General features: G+C 57.3%; 6 protein-coding genes across 6 annotated transcripts; 4 read left to right on the forward strand and 2 right to left on the reverse strand.

The window, feature by feature from the left end:
* Nucleotides 1–72: 72 nt before the first annotated feature.
* Nucleotides 73–2560, forward strand: VDAG_06648 (nucleolysin TIA-1; the record flags this gene model as incomplete). Its single annotated transcript, XM_009659352.1, has 4 exons — nucleotides 73–564; nucleotides 618–1265; nucleotides 1351–1480; nucleotides 1541–2560. 4 exons carry the CDS (start codon nucleotides 73–75, stop codon nucleotides 1738–1740), a joined length of 1470 nt encoding a protein of 489 aa, XP_009657647.1. The 3' UTR covers nucleotides 1741–2560.
* A 1724-nt stretch (nucleotides 2561–4284) lies between these two features.
* Nucleotides 4285–7433, forward strand: VDAG_06649 (dual specificity protein kinase YAK1; the record flags this gene model as incomplete). The annotated part of the gene is made up of 6 exons (XM_009659353.1): nucleotides 4285–5085; nucleotides 5156–5355; nucleotides 5430–5589; nucleotides 5649–6387; nucleotides 6440–7293; nucleotides 7383–7433. 6 exons carry the CDS (start codon nucleotides 4285–4287, stop codon nucleotides 7431–7433), a joined length of 2805 nt encoding a protein of 934 aa, XP_009657648.1.
* Nucleotides 7434–8655: 1222 nt separating this feature from the next.
* Nucleotides 8656–9788, forward strand: VDAG_06650 (uncharacterized protein; the record flags this gene model as incomplete). The annotated part of the gene is made up of 4 exons (XM_009659354.1): nucleotides 8656–8698; nucleotides 8757–8884; nucleotides 8964–9437; nucleotides 9504–9788. The coding sequence occupies 4 exons, from the start codon at nucleotides 8656–8658 to the stop codon at nucleotides 9786–9788; spliced, it is 930 nt and encodes a 309-aa protein (XP_009657649.1).
* A 299-nt stretch (nucleotides 9789–10087) lies between these two features.
* Nucleotides 10088–11866, reverse strand: VDAG_06651 (pentatricopeptide repeat protein; the record flags this gene model as incomplete). Its single annotated transcript, XM_009659355.1, has 1 exon — nucleotides 10088–11866. One exon carries the CDS (start codon nucleotides 11864–11866, stop codon nucleotides 10088–10090), a length of 1779 nt encoding a protein of 592 aa, XP_009657650.1.
* Nucleotides 11867–12364: 498 nt separating this feature from the next.
* On the forward strand, nucleotides 12365–17181 carry VDAG_06652 (DNA polymerase alpha catalytic subunit; the record flags this gene model as incomplete). Its single annotated transcript, XM_009659356.1, has 4 exons — nucleotides 12365–12665; nucleotides 12718–12821; nucleotides 12870–15134; nucleotides 15191–17181. 4 exons carry the CDS (start codon nucleotides 12365–12367, stop codon nucleotides 16943–16945), a joined length of 4425 nt encoding a protein of 1474 aa, XP_009657651.1. The 3' UTR covers nucleotides 16946–17181.
* A 1224-nt stretch (nucleotides 17182–18405) lies between these two features.
* On the reverse strand, nucleotides 18406–23220 carry VDAG_06653 (eukaryotic initiation factor 4F subunit p130; the record flags this gene model as incomplete). The annotated part of the gene is made up of 4 exons (XM_009659357.1): nucleotides 18406–18517; nucleotides 18576–18922; nucleotides 18996–22514; nucleotides 22612–23220. 4 exons carry the CDS (start codon nucleotides 23218–23220, stop codon nucleotides 18406–18408), a joined length of 4587 nt encoding a protein of 1528 aa, XP_009657652.1.
* Nucleotides 23221–23624: the final 404 nt, after the last annotated feature.

The following is a 23624-nucleotide window of genomic DNA, read 5'->3' on the forward strand; positions in this document are numbered from 1 at the left end:
CACCAATCACCTCGGCGCAACTCTCTCTAATTCAGATACTGCAGACTTGCCGCCATCGCGACCAATCTTCCAATGGCCGACAACGGGACCAATGCAGCTCAGCTGCCTCCCCCTCCTCAGTCCAACCAGGGCGCACCTGGCTATGAAAATGGCCAGAAGCCTCCCCCTCCCCTGCACATCCCGCAGAACAACAATCCCATCCCGACAGCCATCACCTCACCTTTGTCTGGCGTTGACCAGGCTCTTTCGCCTGGCAGCGCTGGAGGCTTTGGCCGCCGTGCTGCTCCGGAGCCCAACAAGCGTGCCCTCTACATCCGGGGGCCTCGACCAGCGCGTAACGGAAGATGTCCTGCGGCAGATATTCGAGACGACTGGCCATGTCCAGAACGTCAAGATCATCCCCGACAAGAACGTAAGCTTCACTTCTCGTGTCTTGGCACACGACGCGCAGCTGACACGATTTTTCAGCAAAAGGGCTACAACTACGGTTTCGTCGAGTACGACGATCCTGGTGCGGCCGAGCGCGCTATGCAGACCTTGAACGGACGTCGTGTTCACCAATCTGTACGGCTTCCGAGAACATGATTACCCCCAGCTCGCCCACTGACATGTCACAGGAAATCCGCGTCAACTGGGCTTACCAGTCCAACACAACGAGCAAGGAGGACACCTCGAACCACTTCCACATCTTCGTGGGCGACTTGTCGAATGAGGTCAATGACGAGATTCTTTCTCAAGCCTTTGCTGCCTTCGGATCCGTCTCTGAGGCTCGTGTCATGTGGGATATGAAAACTGGCCGATCCCGGGGTTACGGATTTGTCGCCTTCCGGGACCGCCCTGATGCGGAGAAGGCTCTGAGCTCCATGGATGGCGAATGGCTGGGTTCCCGCGCTATCCGCTGCAACTGGGCGAACCAGAAGGGCCAGCCCTCGATTGCCCAGCAGCAGGCCATGCAGGCCATGGGCATGACCCCGACGACCCCTTTCGGTCACCACCAGTTCCCCGCGCATGGGATGGCCTCCTACGAGGTCATTCTGGCTCAGACCCCGAACTGGCAGACGACCGTCTACGTTGGCAACCTCACTCCTTACACTACCCCTAACGACGTTGTACCGCTCTTCCAAAATTTCGGCTTCGTCGTCGAGTCTCGTTTCCAGGCAGACCGTGGATTCGCTTTCATCAAAATGGAGAGCCACGAGGCTGCCGCTATGGCCATTTGCCAGATGAACGGCTACAACGTCAATGGCCGGCCCCTGAAATGCAGCGTATGTACACACCCTCCTGTCTCGCTCCCGCTATTTCCTTTGCGCCCAGAAGTCACGACGTGCAAAAAAGCTGACGCAGTTATAGTGGGGCAAGGATAAGACACCCAACGCCGCGGGTGGCTTCGACCCTGCTCAGCAGGGCTACAGCCCGCAGAGCGCCACTGCTCCTGGTGCCTACCCCGGAACGCCCACTGCGTACTTCCCGCAATACGGTGGTAAGCAGAGTATTTCGTCCGTCTCGAGTGTTTTTAAAACTAATGATCGCATGTTTGTAGCGCAATACAGCGGTCAGCCTGGTAACTACGGAGGACCGGCTGCTCAGTCACCGGCCGGCTACGGAGCTCAACCCATGGCATACGGTGGACCCCAGAGTGCAGGTGGCTACGGCCGTGGGCAGCAGCCCCCCAGCGGCCAGTGGCAGCAAGGACCTCAGGGTCAGGCTTTCAACAACGGCTACGGCGGTTACCAAGGTTAATGCGAAATCGACTTGTTGCTGTCATTTCGATTCGCCGCGGCAGCCTTTCAATATGGGCGGAGGATGACCACTGGGGCCTCTGTCCTCCAAGACGTTGACCCCTGAGGTACACCGCCAACCCCTTTCTGCGTGGGCATATGCCGTTGCCAGGAAAGACATGTGTATGTCGATGAATCATGACGACGATCATGCTGGTCGTGCGCGACGGCGGGATAAGGAGATGAAAGTGACGGCGGGGTCGTTTGCTTCCATCGCACGGTGGTGGATTTTCAGTTCTTTCTCATGGACCTGTCCCGTCTTGCTCTCTGGTTCTCTGTCTTCGTCTTCGTCTCTGGCTTTATCTCTTCCTTGTCGTCTTGCCGTGATTCACTCTGCCAAATGCATGTTTCCATTCCCCTACTCTGTCACGCGTGGCTTCAAAATTTCGAGTTCATTCGGTCTCCTCTCCCATTTCTGTCACACAAGAAACGCATTCATATTTTTCTCTGCTCTACTCGACAAGTCACTGCTTTCCTCATCAGACGCTACTGTTGGATACCACCTCCGCAAGACGGAACTGTTCATTAACGAGATTATGACTTGTTTTGCAATACCCAGTTAGCCCGTCGGACTGCGAAGGAGCGGGCACTGGATGCCAAGCCGAAGAGAGGAAGCTACGAGATGCGTGCATTCGACCGGTAGCCGAGACGAGGAGACGGACAATTCTGGTGTGCGACGGACACGCCAAGTTGGACGGTTTGTGTTTAAACCTGTGTGTTCACATACTACATGTTTGTTCGATATGTATCAAATGAAGGCCGTGTCGCCGTCCGTCACATATAAAGCTGTTCGCACTGAGCCCCTTGCGACAATGGCCATGGACCATATGTTTCAAGAAGGCTCACAACGGCAAAATAAACGAGCCCGAGGTTGACCATGCAGCTCTTCGGCGGGGTCAGGAATCCCACATGTCACCGTGTTAGTCCACAGACTACATCAGATCGCTGAACATCTAGGGAATGGAAAACTGACAGCTAGGCCAATGTTATCGACCTAGGAGATACAGGGCGTGCTTCATGGGGTATGCAGTCTGAAGCTTACAGATGGAGGCAAGTTCGTGGTTGGGGATCGAGGAGCCTGAGAAACCCGGGCGCGGTTCGTCTCGCCATGTTCATGCCGAATCATTTTAGGTAAAGGTACCTCACTCGTGCCAGGAAGGATAAAATACTAACTTTTCCTAGCTCCACGAGTCTTGAACGCCAATAGAGTTGGCCAAAAGTGGCCTAAACACCAAAAGAGTGAGCCAGCCATGCGGTAGTGATCCGCCTCGGTTGCCTGCGTCCTTGCTGGACGGCACGATGAGATGCCAAAGGCCGCAATACGCCCGGACTGTAAAAGGCATATCAGACGAGACCGGACCGTAGGTAGACGGGTGGCTCAAGCACATGGCTGTCCTCCATCTCCATTGTTCGATCCCTCTTGACTGGACAGCAATCCCCAAACGAATGCGCTTATTTCCCACTAAATTCTCTGCATTGGGTGCACCCTCTGAAGACCCTCGAATCCGATGCGTCTTGAAGCTGGACGCGATATTTTAATGGGACGGGAACGCAGGTACGCTTTAGGCTGTGGCCAAGGTACCGACCCTGGGAACCTACCTACCCACCTACCTTGCGTACCTACCTACCTACCTTGCGTACCTAGGTACCTTACCTTGCGTACCTTTAGGTACCTTATTCGCCGAGGGGGCCAGCCTTGGTGGCTTGTTTGGTGGTACTGGGCGTCCTGCCCACGTAAGAAGTGAAATGGATGCAGGCACTTTCGACAAATCACCCTGGAAACATTAAACCCAGGATCTTAACCTGGGGGGGTCAGTCAGGCACATTTGGAACCCAGTCTGACGGCGGTTAGGGAGAGAAAGAGGGAGCAACGAAAGACGCACGCATGCGACCCTCCTCCCCACTCTTATGCTCTTACGTTGTTTGATGCCCCATCCTGCATACGTCCGCCTGTCCTCCCGCTGCCTGCCCAAGCTCAGGCCCCTCCTGTCCTTCTCCTTCCTCCCCAGTCCCCTCCCCCCATTTGCCCCCCCCCCCCCCAACCCAACCCAACTGGCGTCAAGCACAGCCAAGACCTCAAGCCAGCAATAGCAGCAAGCAGCAGCTGCTGCATTGTGTGGTCTCAGCCCAAACCGGTGCGCTCGCCCGCTCCGACGCGTCCTGTCTACTCCATATCCTTACTTCCTCCCTCACGCACGACTTTCTTGTCGAGCAACTACAAGGCCAAACGACGACATCCTGCTCCAGCGCCCTTGCGAAGCGATCCCCCTTGGGCACGACGATCGCCGAACCTGAACCTGAACCTGCTTCTGCTTCTGATCTGCGCCTCTTCTTGTTTCTCTTGCGATCCCCGCCCCCATCCTTTCCTCCTCTCATCCATCCACCTCTTTTTCCACACCATTCGTCTACACATTGCCAATTCGCCCCGTCGTAAATCCCGCCTTGGGCATCTCGTCCGCCCACCCGCCCTCCTCCTCCTCCGCCCCCAACCACCCTGTCTTTTGCCATGGATTCTCAATGGCAGCAGAGCTACGCCGACTCGGGCGCCTCCTCGCGACGATACAACAACGGTGCTGCTCAAATCCCTCGCGATTACGCTGGTCAAATCCCCCCCCAAGGTCATAGTCACACCCACAGCCAGGGCCATATCCAGGGCCAGAACCAACCCCCAGCCGGCTTCAAGTACGAGCAGTATCAGCAAAGCCCCGGCGCCGCCCCCTCTGCTGCTACGCCCATGGCCTCGCCTCAGGTGCGCGACGGCAACGGCGACGTCGCCATGCAGGACGCCCAGGACCCCTACGCCAGCATGAAATATCCCATGAGGCCGCACCACCAGTCTCACCTATCCGGCAGCCGTCCTGCCAACCTGCACTCGCCCCAGGAACCTTCGGCAGCCGCGCAGCGGTACTCCCCCATGGAGGCCTTATCGCCCACGTCTCCCTACGCACCCAAGTCGGCCGTCCAAGGTCAATTCGTCAACCCCCCCGACCAGAGGCAATCGCCCACGAGACAGCAATCCGACTACAACCCTCAGAGTCCCTACTACGCCGGGCGCCAGCAGGCTCCTCAGCTGCCCCCCATCACGCCCTATACCTCGACCCACGATGGATACCCATCCTCGGCTGTCGCCAACCTCGATGGAGCTTTCGCCGCTGCCGATCCCAAGTCACCCCGTCGCCCCGTCGCCGCGCTCAACAAGAGTGTCGTTCCCGAGTTCAAGCCGGTTCGCGCTCTGACCGACCTTCGACCAAAAGTCAGCGCTCAGCCGCCGTTTCGTCGAGCGAACCCCGAAGGGGGCTTCATCAGCGTAAGAATCAATATGCCACCGAAAGCATTTGTGGTATCACAGCATCCACGGCTAACGCTCGACCATGCAGCCTCTGCAAGCTCTTACAGTCCACCTCCCGGCCACCTACCGCATCTGCAACCCCAACTTCAAATACGAGTCGTCGCGCAATCCCCGGCGTGTCTTGACCAAACCGAGCAAGGGCGTCAAAAATGACGGTTTCGACAACGAAGACAGCGATTACATCCTTTATGTGAATGATATCCTTGGTTCGGAGGAGGCTGGTCACAAGTATGTCACCACTCGCAGTGCCCAGGGAGTATCGATTGCCTCCATGCGCCGCTTACTGATACGCCTTTGCTTAGGAACCGATATCTCATCCTCGACGTGTTGGGCCAGGGGACATTCGGTCAGGTCGTCAAGTGCCAGAACTTGAAGACTCAGGAGGTTGTTGCCGTGAAGGTTATCAAGAATCGCACAGCCTATTTCAACCAGAGCATGATGGAGGTGTCTGTCCTTGATTTGGTACGACAACTAGCCCTTCCGCCCGAAGGGCATTCGTTTGCTAATCCAGTCTTGAACAGCTCAACACCAAACTGGACAAGAATGATGACCACCACCTCCTGCGACTCAAAGACACATTCATCCACCGCCAGCATCTCTGCCTCGTGTTCGAGCTATTGAGTGTCAACCTCTACGAACTCATCAAGCAGAACCAGTTCAGGGGACTCAGCACGACCCTCGTCCGCGTCTTCGCGCAGCAGCTGCTCAACGGCCTTGCGCTTCTCAACAAGGCCCGCTTGATCCACTGCGACCTCAAGCCCGAAAACATTCTTTTGAAGAACCTTGAGAGCCCTATCATCAAGATTATTGATTTCGGCTCCGCGTGTGACGAGCGCCAGACTGTCTACACCTACATTCAGTCTCGGTTTTACCGTTCTCCTGAAGTTCTGCTGGGGCTACCGTATTCGTCTGCCATCGACATGTGGTCTCTTGGCTGCATCGTGGTCGAGCTGTTCCTGGGTCTCCCTCTCTTCCCAGGATCGTCCGAGTACAATCAAGTCTCACGAATCGTCGACATGCTCGGCAACCCGTCCAACTGGATGATCGAAATGGGAAAACAGGCCGGCGAGTTCTTTGAGAAGCGGCAGGACGAGTTTGGGCGCCGCACATATCAGCTCAAGCCCATGGAACAGTACGCACGGGAACACTCAACCAAGGAGCAACCCAGCAAGAAATACTTCCAGGCGAACACTCTTCCGGACATCATCAAGACTTATCCCATGCCGCGGAAGAACATGAAACAGAACGAGATCGATAGGGGTACGCCTGGCCACTATGGTATGATGGGGATGACTGCTGACAGATTGTGTAGAAATGAACAACCGCATCGCCTTTATCGACTTTGTCCGCGGGCTGCTCAATATCAACCCGCTAGAGAGATGGTCTCCACAGCAGGCTAAGCTGCACCCTTTCATTACCCAACAGAAGTTCACTGGTCCCTTTGTACCCCCCATGAACCTCAAGTCGAGCTCGCTTAACAGGTCTCCGGCTCCTGGTACGCAGCAACAGCAGCAAGCAGAGGCGCTGAGCAAACAGCGTGCACAGGCAGCCCAGGCACAGGCCAACTCGGCGGCGCAGGGGGCTTATGCATCAATGAACGCGCAATACCAGCAGGCCGGACACGTCCCGGCAACGCAGTCCATGTATGGCAGTAACGTCATGTACTCTCCTGGCGGAAATCACGCCCCACAGCCGCCTGCCTATGGCCCGCAGCCGGGTGGTTATGGGCAACAGCAGGTGGTCTTGTCTCAGGCGCCGCAGCAGATGCCTGCAGCTCCTTACGGCCAGCAGCCCAACATCAACCAAGGCGGTCTTTACCCGCAAAACAACATGCGCGCCGGGCGCCAGCGGGCTTCGACAATGGACCAGCAGCAAAGCGGGATTCCTGCTGCCATCCAGCGCGTTGCTAGCCACCTCGACCCCAGTCAACCCATCAGGCTTCAACCGAGCCCAGCATACTACCCACCACCGGGCGAAGGCATGTCGGGGGTTGAGGGCACGCCAGGCAGGGCAGGACGACGCGATAGCCGTGCGCAGCAACAGGGGCGGAGGGGGAACAACCGCGACTTCATCCGCAACCTCGAGGAGCGGACGCTCGAGGAGGGCTTCATGGGTAGCCAGAATAAACCCCTGGCACTGAAGAATGACCTGACGTCGTCCAGTCGAGTGAGACGGCGACGGGCTTATCGATTGGCCGAACCCCAGAAGTTGTCAGAAGCAGCCGGGGTTTTGTACGAGGGACCATGACCCTTCAGACATTTCATCCCACGTGCTACGAGAGCTGGCGCAAAACGCCCATTGTCTAGTAAGACGTACAAGAGCCGGCCCGTGTAGAAAGCCCGGGCCTGAGCCCGGTCAGAAACCCACGAACCCAAGGGCATCGATGTGGAGGAAGGGGTGCGGCGCATAGAACATGGCTCGGACAAATTGGCGCCAGGGACAAACGTGCTTTTGACTACCACAACGACGACGCAGCCCCGACCAGATAGAAACCACGTGTGGCGCTGCTGGCAGCAGAAGCTGGAGATTAAGAGGATGGATACCATGAACGACGACGAAAGGGAAGGGCAGGCGGGAGGGCGGACGGGAGGGCGGACGGGAGGCGGGAATATTGCAGCATCTTATAACGCGGATGGAGGGCATTGGCGGCTTTCTTCTCTTCCTAGGTACCGCCAAAGAGGGGAGGGTGGGAGGGTAGGACGGGGAATGACTTTGAGCAAAAGGAGCCTCAACAGGCTTTGTACTTTGGATCCTATCCAGGCTGATCAAATGCTGTCTGTACTCAGTAACAGAAAGGGCAGTCCTCTTGAGAAATCAAGTGTGCCAATTTTTTGCGGATTCTGTATTGTCGTGTTCTGCTAAGTTTTCTTTCAAAGCGGCGGGACACGGGTTAAAAAACATTACACATTGTCCAAATGCGCATTTAGCACCATAGATGATAGCTTGATGTGAAGTGTGCTAATGTCCTAGGGAAAGTGATGAGACCAAATGTAGGCGACGGCTGGTAGGCAAGCAGGAAGGCGCGCAGTGGGACGCCTTTCGAATTGGCCATGAGGTGTCTAGACTTGCCAGGCTTGCTAGGTCCCTGTAGGGAAAGATTTTTGGTGGGTTGGTGAGTTTGGCTGGCCTCTGAAGTGGACTGTGGCGCTCGAAGAATGGGCCACGAATAAGTACCTGGGTGTCTGGCTTTAGGTAGGTAGGTACCTGGTTAAGGCTCCCTGTAGGGGTTAGTCCAATTGATTACCAGGTAGCTTATTCCACGCGTTGGAGCCGATGCCTTTACCAACTCGACACAAACTACATACTATACCTAATCACCAAACCGCGACCCCTGGGTAGCCTTTTGCGCAAACGTCACAGTAGAGTCTTGCAACCTGCCTCTCTCTCTCCTCTCTCTTGAGTCCACTTAGGACTTTCTGTCGCGACTCCCATTGGCCAGCGCCTTCAAGAACAGAGAGCGCACCCATCCTCTTCTCGGCTCCCCTGTCTGGCCTGCTCTCCTGCAAACGCCACAAATCACCAACAACCATGGCCAAGGTCGCAGTCGATTTCGAGAAGATCGTTCACGAGGGTGGGTAGCTCTGGCCGCTATGCTAGCGAACCGACAGCATTCTGATGATGTGATACAGGCCGTGAACGTCAGAAGAACCAAGCCCTGGCCCAGAAGATCTTCTCCAAGGACAGAAGACAGAGTGCTCCGTCCAAGATCAAGCCCGGGACAGGACCTTCACTTGCGAGCAGGGTGGGCGTCAAGAAGGTAGGCCATTGCGCAGTCAACCCGTGTCTTTCTGCCTTGATGGCGTGTGGTACGAAGCTAACCTGGGCACGTTCTGCAGCAACGCGCCTCCCTCGGCCCCGCGAAAGCCTCGAGCGCGGGCAACATCAACGGCGAATGGACCCACGATCTCCACAGCTCCGTCAACGACCCCAGGAACAACAGCCTCGCGTCGCGCATTTCGACGCCCGGGAGCAAGAATGTCGCCGTTGGGCCCAAGGGCAAGCGGGCTGAGAAGCGCGCCGCCAAGATTGTCGACGCCCTCGAGCGGACAGACTTGCTCCAGCATAAGGCGAGCCCCGCGTCCAAGGGCCCCGGCCTGTCCATCCGCGGACTCGCAGGGCCGTACGCCGTCATGGCGCAGAACTTTGCGCCTGGCACCACGGCGGCGGACATTGAGAGCGCCATGACGCCCGTCGGCGGCGAGATGATCAGCTGCACCGTCATCAAGACGCAGCCCATCATCATTGTCGAGATGGTCTTCTCGTCCAAGGAAGGAGGCGAGGCGGTCATTTCAACGTTCAACGACCAGACGGTATGCTTTTGCTGGCACGGCGCTCGCCGACATGAATCGAATAGTTGGCTAACCCGGATGTGCTAGGCCGACGGTCGACTCATCAAGGTGTACCCCAAACCGGGCGGTTACAAGGACCCTGCCACGCAGAGGAGTGCTGCGGCCCCACACAACGCGCCCAGCGGGCCACGGGCTCAGAGATCGAACGCCGGCAACATTGTCGACGGCTCGCACGGGTTTCAGGACGAGGACAGGGACGACGAGGAGCCCTACTACTACAGCACGGAGCGAAGCGGTCTCTACAGCGATAAGCTCGTTGGAAACAGCCGCAGGGGTCGGGGGCCCCAGCAGCGCAATAGGGGAGGCCGATGAGCCTAGGGATGTGAGCAGACGCGCATGGGTCAGGGCGGCGGGACACCACGGGCGTTCGGTTGCGGGACATTGACTGCCAGTCTTGATGGGCTGCTGCACTTGCCATCTGAAATCTTGCTTGTAAGGAAGGGAAGAACGGAAGAATCTGGCTGATTCACTGTATCATAACACGAGCAAGGTTGCTAGATTGGGTATATGACTCTAATGTGAACGGTTGAGCGAACACGGGCGCCGACGTGGGCGTAACTATATCCATTATATGACAAGTGTTGTACAGTACCGCGCTGTTCAGCGGGGCATTACCACTCCAACTTTTCCGACATTGGTCTTTCAGCGTCACTCTCCTCTCCGATGATGCTGGCCGGCAGCTGCTGTCGGAGTTCGGTAAAGACGACCACTTGCCTGTTAAGGCTGTCTCGCCTCGTCTGCAAAACTTTCATAGTCTTCCTGTCGAGTACGTCCTCGACGCGCCCGATGCGCCCTGCAATGCCGACCATCTCGCGCGCCAGCCCGACGACCTCGTTGACGCGTTCATACGCGCTGGTGTCCCTGATCCAGGGCTTCCGGCTCTCGACCATCCTCGGCAGCCCGACGCTCTCGCTCGCAAGACGGTACGGTTCCCAGACCTTGTCGAGCGCGTCCGCGAGGCGCTTGCAGTACGGCTTCCACTCGTCCACGTTGGCAGGGGAGAAGTCCTCGCCGCGGCCTTGGACGAGCTGGAGGTAGAGGGCAAGCGACTTTGGATCCGTCCGGCCGGCGGCTGACATGCTGTCCACTATGGCGGCTGCGTTGGCGGGCATGCGGGCGCTGTTCTTGTCGCGGAGGCAGGTGGCGAGAGCAAGGCGGAAGAAGTAAGGGGTCGCGAGGGGCGGGGGGATGGCGGCGGCGAGGCTGGCAGCATCGGCGCTGGCACGTCCGAGGTGGAGGAGGCGAAGCATCTGCTCCCACAGCTTGGCGTCGGGTTTGACGGCGTAGGTGTCCAGGATGTGATGCCAGTACCGGGTGCCGGCGCGGGTGAGGCGGGCATCGGTGAGGATGGTGATGAGCAGAGACAGTGTGTTCTTCCCGGGGGCAGCATACGCCGCAGTTCTTTTACTCGAGGACTTGGGCGATGGAGCCGTGGGGTCGACGGCATCGTGGGGTTTGGCGTTGCTATCCTTGTCGAACCTCGGCAGGTTCATCGTCTCAGCTGCCAGGGCAAGAATGTCCTGGCTGCGGGTTGATTTGTCGAGAAGTAGCACACGGCCCATGGCGCAGACGAGATGCTCGTCAATGACGAGGTCGCCCTTGCGCCAGTTGCGCATGACTTCCTCCCATAGAGACTTGCAACGTTCAATAGTCTGAGCTACACGCTCTTTCCGCAGCTGCTGCGATGCGGTCTTGGTAGACGCGGGGTCTTCCGCCGAAGCGCGCAGACTCTGTAGAATGGCGGTATAGGTATGTGTGTCGGGCTTGAGCTTGCTGTCATCGAGTGAATCGAGGAGGGAAAACATGGCGTCGAGGTCGCCGGCGCGGCCACAAGCCTGGAGGACTGCGTTCAAGTGGATGATGTTCGGCTTGAGCCTTGCGTCTTTGGTCATTGACTTGTACAAGCGGACTGATTCGGCCACGGCGAGCTTGGGATACGTCGAGCGGGCGCAGCCGCGAAAGATGATGGTGTACGTGAGCTCGTCGGGGTGCTGACCGCGCTTCTTCATGTCGTTCAAGAGACGGACAGCGGCGTTGAGCTTCTGGTTTTTCATCTGGTAGTCGATCAAGTGATTCCAGGAGACCACGCACTGGGCCGTCTTGCTGGCTTGTTGGACAAGGAGGAGGGCCTCGTCGTAGCGATCCTTTGCGAGAGTGCGGCTGACATGCTGTGCAATGATGAAGGGGTCGTCCATGCGCTCAAGGTGCTTCTTGACCGCCCATTCCAGCTTTTGCCTATCTTTGAGATCCGGCCTGGTGCTAGGGCGGGCCTGTCGCGGAGTAGTAGAGGCCACGGGGGCTCGAATCGCATCTTCGATCGATGAGGTTGCGAATGATCTGGTATGTTGAGAGGAAACGGCGATGCTGAGGATCGCTAGGTCGGTGGACATAGATGAGCCTGTCGCTGAGCCCAAGGCTCTTCGAAGGCAGGCTCTACATGAAAACATTGGAATGATTGCTGCGCGAAAAAGACCAATGCAGATGATCGTATCTGAAGCGATGATACACGACCATGCCATCGAGTTCCGTCTCGGGAGTTTTTTCGAGAGTCTGGGAGATAAGGTCCTATCTAATCGTACGGTATCCACCCACAGGGGGTGGGGCTAGAGCATGGGTTTTGAAGGGAGCGCGTCGTCAAGTGAGTGAACGCGCGAAACGCGTGCTGAACGTGATTAACGCGTCTCCTAACGCCCACTTTGTCTTGTCACAGTAGGTGCATCGACCAGCCAGAGCCCCCTGGCAGGACAACCATGCTCTTGTCCACACCACTCACCACCACAACACTTCCCCGCCAATCCTCACCAGTTCTCTTTCCATTCTGCTGATTCGATCGGTCATGAACCAGACTCTGCCATAGTCCAACTCTTCGATTCACCCCGTTCTGTACCATGGGGAAGACAGACAGGCGCGCCAAGCTGGCCGAGCTGAAGGCTCTCCGGCAGGCGGGCAAGAAGGCTTTCGACAACTACCAAGTCGACGATATCAACGAACTTTACGAAGAAGTCGACGAAACGCAGTACAAGAAAATCGTACGTGATCGTCTCAACGAAGATGACTTTGTCGTAGACGACAACGGCGAGGGCTATGCCGATGACGGTCGCGAAGAATGGGATCGTGTGCAGCAGTACCACTACGCTTCTGACAGCGAAGAAGATGGTTCTGGCGCCAGGGGAAGGCCAACAAAAGCTTGTCAGTACTCTGGTTCCGTCTCTAACACCTTCCGGCGGCTGACCATCCGCAGCCAAGAAGAAACAAGCCGACGACGCAGCTAGGCGGGAGGCGAATGATCGAGATATCAGTACATACTTCACCAGTGGTGCCGGCAAGACGCAAGCGAAACCAAAGGTGAGTCGTTGGATCCCAATCGAATGAGTTTGGCTCACATAGCCATAGGTTGCCAAAACGAAGGAAGACGACGACTTCCTCGCAGATCTCCTCGGTGAGGTCGACACCAATGTTCCCGCTCCAGTGCCCCGTTCCACGAAACGTCACCGATCACCCGATCGCCAACAACGGAGAGTTCGAGTCGCTTCTCCCCCGCCACATGAGCGGTCCCAACCGCTGGCGAAGAGAAGTAAAATTCAGGATGATCGACCATCGTCTCCTCCCGCGGCGGACGATATGCTCATGGACGACAATTTTGTTCCCACTATAGACGACGACGAACTACCGACCCAATTCCCCATGAGCGACCCTGCTCCCTCCTCGCCGGCAGCCAAAGTCGCAGAGCGCAAGGCCCAGATTAAGAAAGAGCCCGACGATGACGATGACGACATGATGGAGGTTGCTCATGCCGGCACCGTTACTGCTGCCAGTGTCAATATTGCTGGTTCCAGACCACCCAAGAAGTTGATCAAGCCCGAGCCTTACCCAGCACCCATCACGTCATCACCTGTCAAGCACGAATCAGCTATTGACCCATCCGCGTGGAACGACATCACAAACAACCTCAATATCGTCAGTAGCTCGGCCTCGGAAGTCAAGAGCATCCGCAAGATCGACTACAAGGACGCCATCGAAGAGGACGGTAGCCTGAACATGTTTTGGACGGACTACACCGAAGTCAGTGGTAGCTTGTGTCTCTTCGGCAAAGTCCTGAACAAGAAGACTGGCCAGCATGTCAGCTGTTTCGTCAAAATCGACAACATTCTGCGCAAGCTCTTCTTTCTACCACGCGAGACTCGCGTGCAGGGTGGTATCGATACGTGCGACGAAGTTGGCATGGTGGACGTGTACAATGAAGTGGACGCCCTCATGACCAAGCTGAAAATCGGCAAGCACAAGACCAAGGCTTGCAAGCGAAAGTATGCCTTCGAGCTACCAGACATTCCCAAGGAAGGCCAGTATCTCAAGTGCATGTACCCCTACAGTATGGCGTCAGTTGATGCTCGCGAAACGGGTGAGACCTTCTCGCACGTTTTTGGCACCAACACGGCACTCTTTGAGCAGTTTGTTCTCTGGAAGAACATCATGGGGCCTTGTTGGCTGAACATCAAGGATGCCGACTTCAGCTCACTCCAAAATGCCTCTCACTGCAAGCTCGAAGTCCTCGTTGAGCACCCGAATATGGTCGCACCTCTCCGTGATTCGGAGAACCTCGAGACCCCTCCACTGACCCTCATGAGTCTTGCTATGCGAACGACTTTCAATGCCAAAGACAACAAGCTCGAGATTCTGGCTCTTAGCGCTCGGGTTTACGAAAAGGTCTCGCTGAGCGACACCACTCCGGCCGAAAAACTGCCGTGCCGGACGTTCACTCTCGTCAGGCCGAATGGGTCAGCCTTCCCTGGCGGATTTGAGAAGCTAGCCAAAGACAGGAGCAGCAAAGGTCTAATCAAGACGTTCAAGCAAGAGTCGGAAATTCTCATGTTTTTCCTTGCTCAGCTCGACATAGTGGATCCCGACGTGATATTGGGCCATCAGCTCGAGGGTGTGGACTACAGCGTTCTGCTCAACCGGATTCACGAGAAGAAGACACCGCAGTGGTCTCGTCTCGGTCGCCTTCGACGAACTCTATGGCCTTCTTCCATTGGCAAGACTGGTGGAAACGTTTTCGCGGAGAGGCAAGTAATGTCAGGACGCCTTCTTTGCGACTTGGCCAACGATGCCGGTAAATCTGCCATGTACAAGTGTCAGTCGTGGAGCTTGACGGAAATGTGCAGCCTGTATCTCTCGGGAAACAACCATCGCCGAGAGCTCGACAATGATGCCGCGCTCAAGACGTGGGCTTCCCACTCGAAAGAAGGATTCATGGACTACGTCACCCATATCGAGGCGGACACGTACTTCATTGCGGCCCTGGCCTTACAAGTTCAGCTGCTGCCACTGACCAAGGTCCTCACGAACTTGGCTGGTAACTCCTGGGCCAGGACACTGACCGGAACTCGCGCTGAGCGAAACGAATACATTTTGCTCCATGAGTTCCATCGAAACAAGTATATCTGCCCCGACAAACAAGGCTTCCAGAGGGGCAAGGGCGCCAAGGAGGATGAAGAGGGCGACAGCAAGAAGAAGGACAAGTTCAAGGGTGGCTTGGTGTTTGATCCCGAAAAGGGTCTGTACGACAAGTTTGTCCTTGTCATGGACTTCAACTCTCTATACCCGTCCATCATCCAAGAGTTCAACATTTGCTTCACCACTGTCGATCGAACCGCAACAGTAAGTAGTCTTCACATCAAGACCTTAACGCTCGAGCACTGCTAACTGTTTTATAGCTTGAGGATGAGGAAGAAGTCCCCGAGGTTCCCGTGGACCAAGAGCAAGGTATCCTTCCCAAGCTTATCGCCACGCTCGTCAGCAGAAGAAGGCAAGTCAAGAGCCTCATGAAGGATAAGACTGCGACGCCCGAGCAGCTTGCCACTTGGGACATCAAGCAGCTTGCCCTGAAGCTCACAGCCAATTCTATGTACGGCTGTTTAGGTTACACCAAGTCCCGATTCTACGCCCGTCCCCTCGCCGTCTTGACGACGTACAAGGGCCGTGAGATTCTCCGAAGCACTAAGGAATTGGCCGAGAGCAGAGCTCTCCAAGTCATCTACGGTGACACTGATTCCGTCATGATCAATGCCAACGTCGAAAATGTGGCGGATGCTTTTAAAGTCGGCGCCGAGTTTAAAAAGGCTGTCAATGAGCGGTACAGGCTGCTTGAGATTGACATTGACAATGTCTTCCGACGCATTCTCTTGCAAGCAAAGAAGAAGTATGCTGCCATCAACCTTGTCGAGAACAATGGCAAGTACATTGAGAAGATGGAAGTAAAGGGTCTCGACATGAAGCGTCGCGAGTACTGCGGGCTCTCAAAGGAGATTTCGGGGAAACTTCTTGACGAGATCCTCTCTGGCGAGGACACGGAGGTGTCAATTTCGCGTATTCACGACTATCTACGTGAGATCGCCGCCAAGATGAGGGAACAATCGATTCCCGCACAGAAGTACATCATTTTCACACAGCTTGGAAAGGGCCCAAAGGAGTACCCCAATGGCGACACGATGCCTCAGGTCCAGGTCGCGCTTCGTGACATCGCTCGCGGCAAGAACGTCCGCAAGGGCGACGTTATCAGCTACATCATCACAGGCGACGGGCAGAGCTCTGAGCCCGCGCCCAAGCGAGCGTATACGCCGTCTGATGTACTGAAGCCCGAGTCGGGACTTGCACCAGATGTCGAGTGGTACATTGCGAAGCAAATCTTCCCCCCCGTCGAGCGTCTTTGCGCCAACATTGTCGGCACCTCGACCATGCAATTGGCGGAGTGTCTGGGACTGGACATCAAGCGATATGACACGTCGAGGAGACATGACGACGGCGTAGAGAAGGATATGGAGGTTCATCCTCTCGAGTCCCAGATCCCAGACGATGTTCGCTTTGCCGACTGCACCCGCCTCAGCCTTCGCTGCCGCACATGCAAAAAGTCGTCTGTTTTCGAAGGCCTCTACAGCCAGCCAACACGAGTGTCTCCTGCTGGCGTCCTCTGCGACCACTGTGGCGCAACCATCAACCCCCTTTCGGTCGTCGCACAGGTGGAGCATGCGATCCGAGTCCAGACAGCCCGCTATTACGAAGGCTGGCTTGTATGCGACGACTCATCCTGCGGCATACGTACGCGCCAGATGAATGTCTACGGCACGCGCTGCCTGGGTCCCAAGGGCCTCGCGCGAGACTGCCTGGGCCGTATGCGCTACGAGTACTCTGAGAAGGCAATCTACAACCAACTCGTTTACTTCACCAGTCTCTGGGATGTCGACAAGGCACGCGACAAGGCCGTTGCTGCCGCCGCGCCGGGCTCAGAAGAGGCGCTGTCGCAGGCGGACCGGGAAAATATCTTGGCTCTGGCAGAGCACAACCGGGTGCGGTTCGGCACCGTCAAGGGTGTCGTTGAGAAATATCTCGACAAGTGTGGCAGGCAATGGGTGGCGATGGACACATTGTTCGCCAAGCTGGGGTTCAGCAAGGCTCTGGCGCCAGCTGCGTGAGATATCCACATCAGCGGCTGAGGGGGTGGTTTCCAGGTTACGAACGGGTATGATAGTTGACTGGTAATGGCGCGGGTTCAGCCTTGGCTACTGTATGGGCAACATGTGCGGGAGAGAGGCTTTCTTCTTTTTCCTTAAGGCGTTCGTCGGAGAAGCGGTCCAGGAAGGGCATGCCATTTGTCACGTAGTGAAGAGTAGTAGGTGATTCGCTTAAAGTGCGCTCAAGGTTTTTCTCCATTCTACCCGTTCAGTTTTGTGTATGCTTGTCTGGACTTTCCCGACAATAATGCTGAAACTTGCGTTCGGTGCTCGTCCCCTTCTAAATGGAGGATCATTGCAGCATGACCATCAAGCTCTTCTATCCTGCCATGGCCTGCAGGCTACGGAGCATGCCCACAACTTCCAATGACGGATTGAATTCAAGCGGACAGGTGCGATGTGCCAGTCCAAATTGAATGAACGGAATTCTTAGCACGAGGTCCTAGAACGAAACACAATATGGCGATCCAGCATTGATGACGGCTCAAGAATCTTTACGACATACACACTCAGGGTAAGCAGACGCTCATCAGTCCGTCACGGCCTGCCACGAGGCCATCGGCTCTTCGCTCCTCTTGCCAGCGATGTCGAAGCGAGATTTCTGTAGAGATGCGTACCTGAGAAGGTCGCTTTCATGCCGTAGGGTCTGGCAGGCTGTTCACATAAAGCTCGGGAAGGGACATGATATCACAGTAGAGCAAGGGCGGACGCCTCAGATAAAATGACTTGTTCAACTGTCCTTGTCGACTAACTTGTGCAACAGGCCCCCAAAAAAGTCTTCAAAAATGTGCTTTTCGTGCGTCATGCCTTCTCCCATTTGGATTCGCTACCCAGGTACCATCCCAGTCCAGCATCCACCCGTCCGTCCGTCCCTCTTCTTTGTGGTCACTGAAGAAGATTTGAATGCGCACCACCACATCATCGTACAGCGACCGATCCCTTCCCGTCACCCTCTTCCACGGCACGTACGCGCTCGGTTGCCATGAGACGCGAAGGCAGTGTGAAGGCGAGGAGCAGCCATCTTCCATCAGCGTGTGTACCAGAGCACGACGAATAAATAGAGAAGAGTCAATCCTCGAATCAATCGGCTCGCATTAGAAGAAAATAAGACGACGTAACGACAAAATGCAAGACGCAAAAGTAGTGAAACAGTGCCGAGGGCGACGAAGAGCCCGCGTTCCCTCCGCGAAAAGGGGAATAGCCCGCCGCCTCCTCCCTCGGCTGATCGTCCCAAAGCGGCTCGTCTATGTCGGTGTCTCGAAGGTGGTATCATGGCCGATGGAAACGATCATCAACTTTTGTAAAACACTTCCTCAGAAACCCCTCCCATGTAAATGCACGAAAACAACCTCGCCCGTTCTATTTGGGAAATGCGTTCGTTGGACTCTGGAAAATCAAAACCTCTAGCCGTCCACTCTCCTCTACTTGCTCTCCTTGGCAGCAGTGCTGTCAGGGACAGCCTTGGAAAGCGCTGGGGAAGCTGCTGTCGAAGGAGGGGAGGCAGGGTTATCGTTGTCCAAGTTGGCAAGGGCACTGAGGGGCGAGTTAGCAACGTGTAACACCGCGAATGTCAATCGTCGGTCAAGCTTACCTAAAGGCGTTCGTGTGTGTAGTGGGAGGCGTTCCCGTGCGCGACGAGGCGTTCGAGTCCTCGCCAGCGCGGCCCAGCGAGCCGCCAGGTCCAAGTCGTCGACCGCTGTTGCTACGCGAAGAGAACATGGACGTAGGGCCCAGTGTGACGTTGCCGCTGGCCGCACGACTGGTGGCACCCTTCAGACGGCGCAGATCATCCATACCAACCTGGTTGGATTGTTGCTGAGTGTAGTTGCTGAAGCTGCGAGCATCGCCGCGGCCGAAATGGGGACGACCGCCTGGGGCACCGCGTTGGCTGCCGCCACGGGCGTTCTCCTGAGCCTTCTGAGCAGCGGCGGCTTCGGCCTGTGAAACCGGTTAGCTTGGATGTTACAATACGAAAACGAGGGGCGTGTTGTTGACTTGCCTCAGCGCGAACCTCATCAAGGGTCTTGGGACCCTTGTTGGCCTCCTTCGTGGCCCATCCGGACTTGCGCATGTCGACAACGTCCATCAGCATGAACTTGAGACGGCTGGGAAGGTCAGGCATGTTGATAACGTTCTGGATGCGGTCAAAGTAGGCATCCATGAAGCTCTTGCCCTTGGGGCTTGCGTCAAGGTTGGCACCAATAGTCCTGAGCAGTTTGCAAAGCGACTCAATCTCAGCCTCTTCAGGTGTCGTCTCGTAATCGACCAGCTTCTTCACGCAAGCATGCATGATGCGCTCTGTCAGCATACCCAGTTTGTACAGCTCACCAATGAACTGGACAAGACCAAGACCGCGACGCTTGGCGGCGGCAGCAATGTAATATTCGTCAGACAACATGGCGGCTTCGGCGGATATCTTATTTTCCTCCTCAGCCTCCTCCGGCTTGGCGGGAATGTTGACCTTCCAGCCACGCTCGAATTCTTCTTGACACCTGTTGAGGAGGTACTTGCGGAAGAGCGCGCCACCGCTGACGACCTCGCCGTTCTTGTCCTTGAGGTTCTCGTCGCGAATCTCGTGGCTCATGGTGTCGAGCATACGCTTGCAGAACTTGGCATACATGGAGGCCCAGTGAGCCTCGTCAGTAGCCTTCTCGAAGGTGAGCTGGATGACCTGGCGCAGCGTGCGTCCATCCGACTCGGTCTTGGACTGCGCAACGATGGTCAGGATCTGGTCGGCGATCTTGTCGAACTTTTCCGGCGTCATCTTGTTGAGCGCAGCCTTGACCTTGCGCTGAACCATCTCGGGGTCCATGTTGCCAGTGGGCGCCGCCGCGGCAGGACCCTTGCCCAGGCTCGTGGGCTTCCAGCCCGAGGAGGAAACGGTGATAGGCTTCAGGTCCATTCCCTGCGTAAGAGGCATGGTCTTAGCAGCCTGCGCTTCCTTGGCACCAAAGTTGTCACGCCTGCTATTGCCCCTCTGGCTGCCACCAGGGCCGCGACGCGAGTTGGACGGGTTGATGTTGGACGACGACGCGTTGCGGGAGATAGGGGGTCCCATGGGGAATCCACTGCCGGTGCGGCCGAAGGAGCCCATGCCGCCGGCCGCAGGGGCCGTCGCACCGCTAGCAAGAGCCGCGTTGGACATGGCGAATCGCTGCTTGGACGTTGTGCCACGCACGCTCGGGTTCGAAATGAACTGGCCCATGTTGGGCTGGCTCGGGGTGAAGGCCCCAGACCTGGAAGGTTGTCGGCTGGAGCCGGGGCGAGGGCTCGACGCCGAGCGAGAGCTATCCTCACCAATCAAGGCCTTAACCTGATGGTGGAACTCCATGGAGGGCTGCTCGGTGAAGACCTTCTGGAACTGGAGCAGGAACTGCGCGTCGTACTTGAACGTCTTGCCCTTCTTCGCAACAGCAGCGTTCAGCGCTGGGTTGGGAGAGCTAATGCCAGCTGGGTAGATGTCTTGGTTGATGACCGTCAGGAAGCGGGCCGACTTGAGCGACTGGAGGGCAGCGCTGGGCTGAGGGGGCTCGACAGGCTTGGTGTTGATGGGAGCCAGGTTCAGCGCAGCCGGCTTGGTAGCGCGCGCCTTCTCGGCAGGCGCAGCCTTGGATGACTTGTCTCCAATATTGAGGTTGGCGAGCTTGTCGGTGACATCACCGACCTCCTGGGGCGCCTCCTTGCCCGCGAGGGCGTCGGCGACTGATGCAGACTTGCCGGAGGCTTCGGTGGCCGCACGCTTCTTTTCCTTCTCCTCTTCGAGACGCTCAGCCTCACGCTCGGCGTCACGAAGCTTCTTATCCGCCTCGGCCGCGGAGGTTGCCTTGTTCTCGGCCTCCAGCTTCTTCTTCTCGGCAGCGTCAGCCTTCTTCTTAGCCTCGTACTCGTTGGCGGCCTTTTCGCGACGGGCATCCTCTTCTTCCATCTCACGAATCATGCGCTCCATCTCGTCTTCTTCGCTCTCGACGTTGGCTGCCGGCTTAGCGGGCTTCGACTCAGCCTCCTTGGTCGCCTCGGCGGCGGCGGCGGGCTCTTCAGCAGCCTTGGGCGCTTCCGTAACCTCCTTCTTGGCCTCTGCGACGGGTGTAGCTTCAACAGGCTTGACCTCGGTCTTAGCGGGCTCAGGCTTGGCGGTCTTGGCGTCCTTGGGCTCGCCGCCGGCAGCCAGGAGGACCTTGGCGCGCAGCTCCTCCTGAATCTCCTTTGCCGTCTTCGGTGCGCTCTCCGTCCTGTTGTGGTCAGGGCGCGCAGGGGTGGCGCTCTTGGGTGCCGGAGAGGGTGTGGTGGCGATGACAGGAGGGGTCCTGGTCTGCTGGGTGCTCGGGGAGGGCGAAGCAGGCGTCTTCATGCTAGAGAAATCGACCGTCTCGCCTTGGGCGTTCTTGATGACCACAGCGGCACTCTTCTTGGGGCGCGTGAAAGGAAGGGCCGCAGCGCCCTTGCCTTGAGCGTTCTGCTGGGGCGCACCCGAGACGATGACCGGCTGGCTGGGCTGGCCGGTGCTAGAGGTGGGGCGTTCAGAGTGCGAGGAGGTGCGCGACATGCTGACTGGGGCAGCGGTGTGGTAGGGAGGAGGGACAAAGCCCTGCTGGTAGTTGCCCGCTGGCGAGCCGCCGGGGCCTTGCTGCATGTAGGGCTGGGGCATGTAGTAGGGTGCCTGTCGAGCGTCGAACTGGCCGCCTTGGGGAGGGTATCCATACTGTTGTTTAGCTGTCAGCATTCGTTCGAAATTGCCCGATTCGGGAGAGAGATCAATTTTAGCAGGTGACTGGGTTAGTAGGCTCTTGTGAGGGGGAGGAATTAAAAAACAAGGGGCATCCGGGTGAAGTGACAGCGTAGCGTTCAAGGGGCCCGTGTTGCGACTGCTGAGAGCTGCCTCTTCGGAAGCTTGTGTCCATGGCGCTTCTCCGCATGCTACTTCTCCGCGTCTACTTGGACGTCGAGACTTTGAGGTCTGCGCCTTGGACAAGCCGCGATGGCGAGAGTTGATTAGCTGCCGGTCATGGTCGGAATACTTCTCCTGATCGCGGCGGCCAGACTTCTTCTTGTCGGGCTTGGAAGGAAACGAATTTGCAAGGAAAGAGAGGGTATGTACTTGGTGGGGGGGCATGCCAGGTGCCGGGTAGTGGTACTGCGTCTGGTTGGGCATGCCGTTGTGCATCTGGGCAGGAGCCATGTTGGGCGTGCCGGGTTGAGAGTGCGTCAGCGCCGGGCTACGCGCGGGGCCGGGAGAGTTGGGATAACCCATGGGGCGATTAGCCGGGTGGAAGGCAGGGGGCATGCCGCCGCGGCCGCGGCCGGGGCCAGACTGGAAGTTAGGAGGGAATCCCTGACTAGCATTAAAAGGAGGGTGAGCCGGGTTGTAGGGCGTGTTGCCACGGCCACGTCCGCCCTGGGGAGTGAAGTTGGGCCGGGCAGCACCGCTCATGTCACTCTGCTGAGAGACGGCGGACTCGCGGCGGATATGGGCACCGGGCTGAGAAGCCAGGGCAGCCGGGTTCTGAGGCGTGGGAGCCTGTCTCATGTGACGCTGTGCACAGACTATCGTTAGCTCAGGGCCTTCTTGAGAAATACGCATCTTGGGGAGACAAAAACGTCTTTTCTGGGGGGCGGGCAAGAAAACTCACATCGCCATCACTGCCGAGGCTGCCAAAGGTCATGTTGCCCTGCTGGGCAATGCCCGAAGGGGGACGACCACCACTGGCAGAGGGCTGGGGGATGGGGGAGGGAGAGTGCGCGGGAGACGGGACCCTGGCGCTCTGGTTGCCACCAGGAATGGGGATGGGGGCGGCGGACATCTGGGGCGAGCTGTGGGCGATGGCAGGCGAGTCCTTGAAGCCGAACTGGATACCGGACTTGGAGCCTCCTCCAGCAGCACCACCGTTGCCGGCGTAGCTGTTGGGGCCGTTGGCGCTGATGGTGACGGAGCTCTTCCGGCTATGTTCGCCGGCGCCGTTCATATTGTTCGAGTTGTTGTTGGAGCCGTGAGCAGCTGCGGGAGCAGGCACGGCAGGGGTGATGGGAGGTCGTCCGTTTACTGGTGAAGGGCCGGAAGACTTGGCATGTTGCGCGGAAGAGCCGCCAACAACCACAGGAGTAGACTGGTTGGAGCCTGTCGCGATCAGAGGCGTCGAGGCTGGCTTCTTGGATGCACCTGCTGCAGAGGCATACGAAGGGGCAGAAGCAGCAGAGGAGTTCGGCGCCGGGTTCTTCTGAGAGCTCGCAGTCGAAGTCATATGTGGATCAGCGTTTGTCGCGTCGTCGACGAGGGACGAAGAGATCGGTGGCCGGAAAAGACGCTGGTGGTGAGCGATGAAAGACGGGGGCGAGGAAGCAGATCGAATCGCGAGTGGGATTCGGAAGCACGAGGAGACAGGTCGTGAAAGCTCGATGGGGGCAGCGAGCTGGAACGAGCCGGCGGAAGGACGAGCAGACGTGATGCTGATATGTCGGTAGATGGAGGCGATGGAGGTGTCGCGACGAGGTATGTCGAGGTCAGGACTGATCAAAGACAGGCCGACGTCGATAGAATCTCGTGTGGGAAAGAACGGAAATCGCAGCTGCCAGCGAGCGAGTGCGACCCAGAAACAAGCGTCTCGAGGATTAGATCTGCCGTCGAAAGAGGGAGATCGAGATCCGA

This window comes from Verticillium dahliae, genomic scaffold (genome assembly GCF_000150675.1).
Source record: "Verticillium dahliae VdLs.17 supercont1.14 genomic scaffold, whole genome shotgun sequence".
Classification (NCBI taxonomy): domain Eukaryota; kingdom Fungi; phylum Ascomycota; class Sordariomycetes; order Glomerellales; family Plectosphaerellaceae; genus Verticillium; species Verticillium dahliae.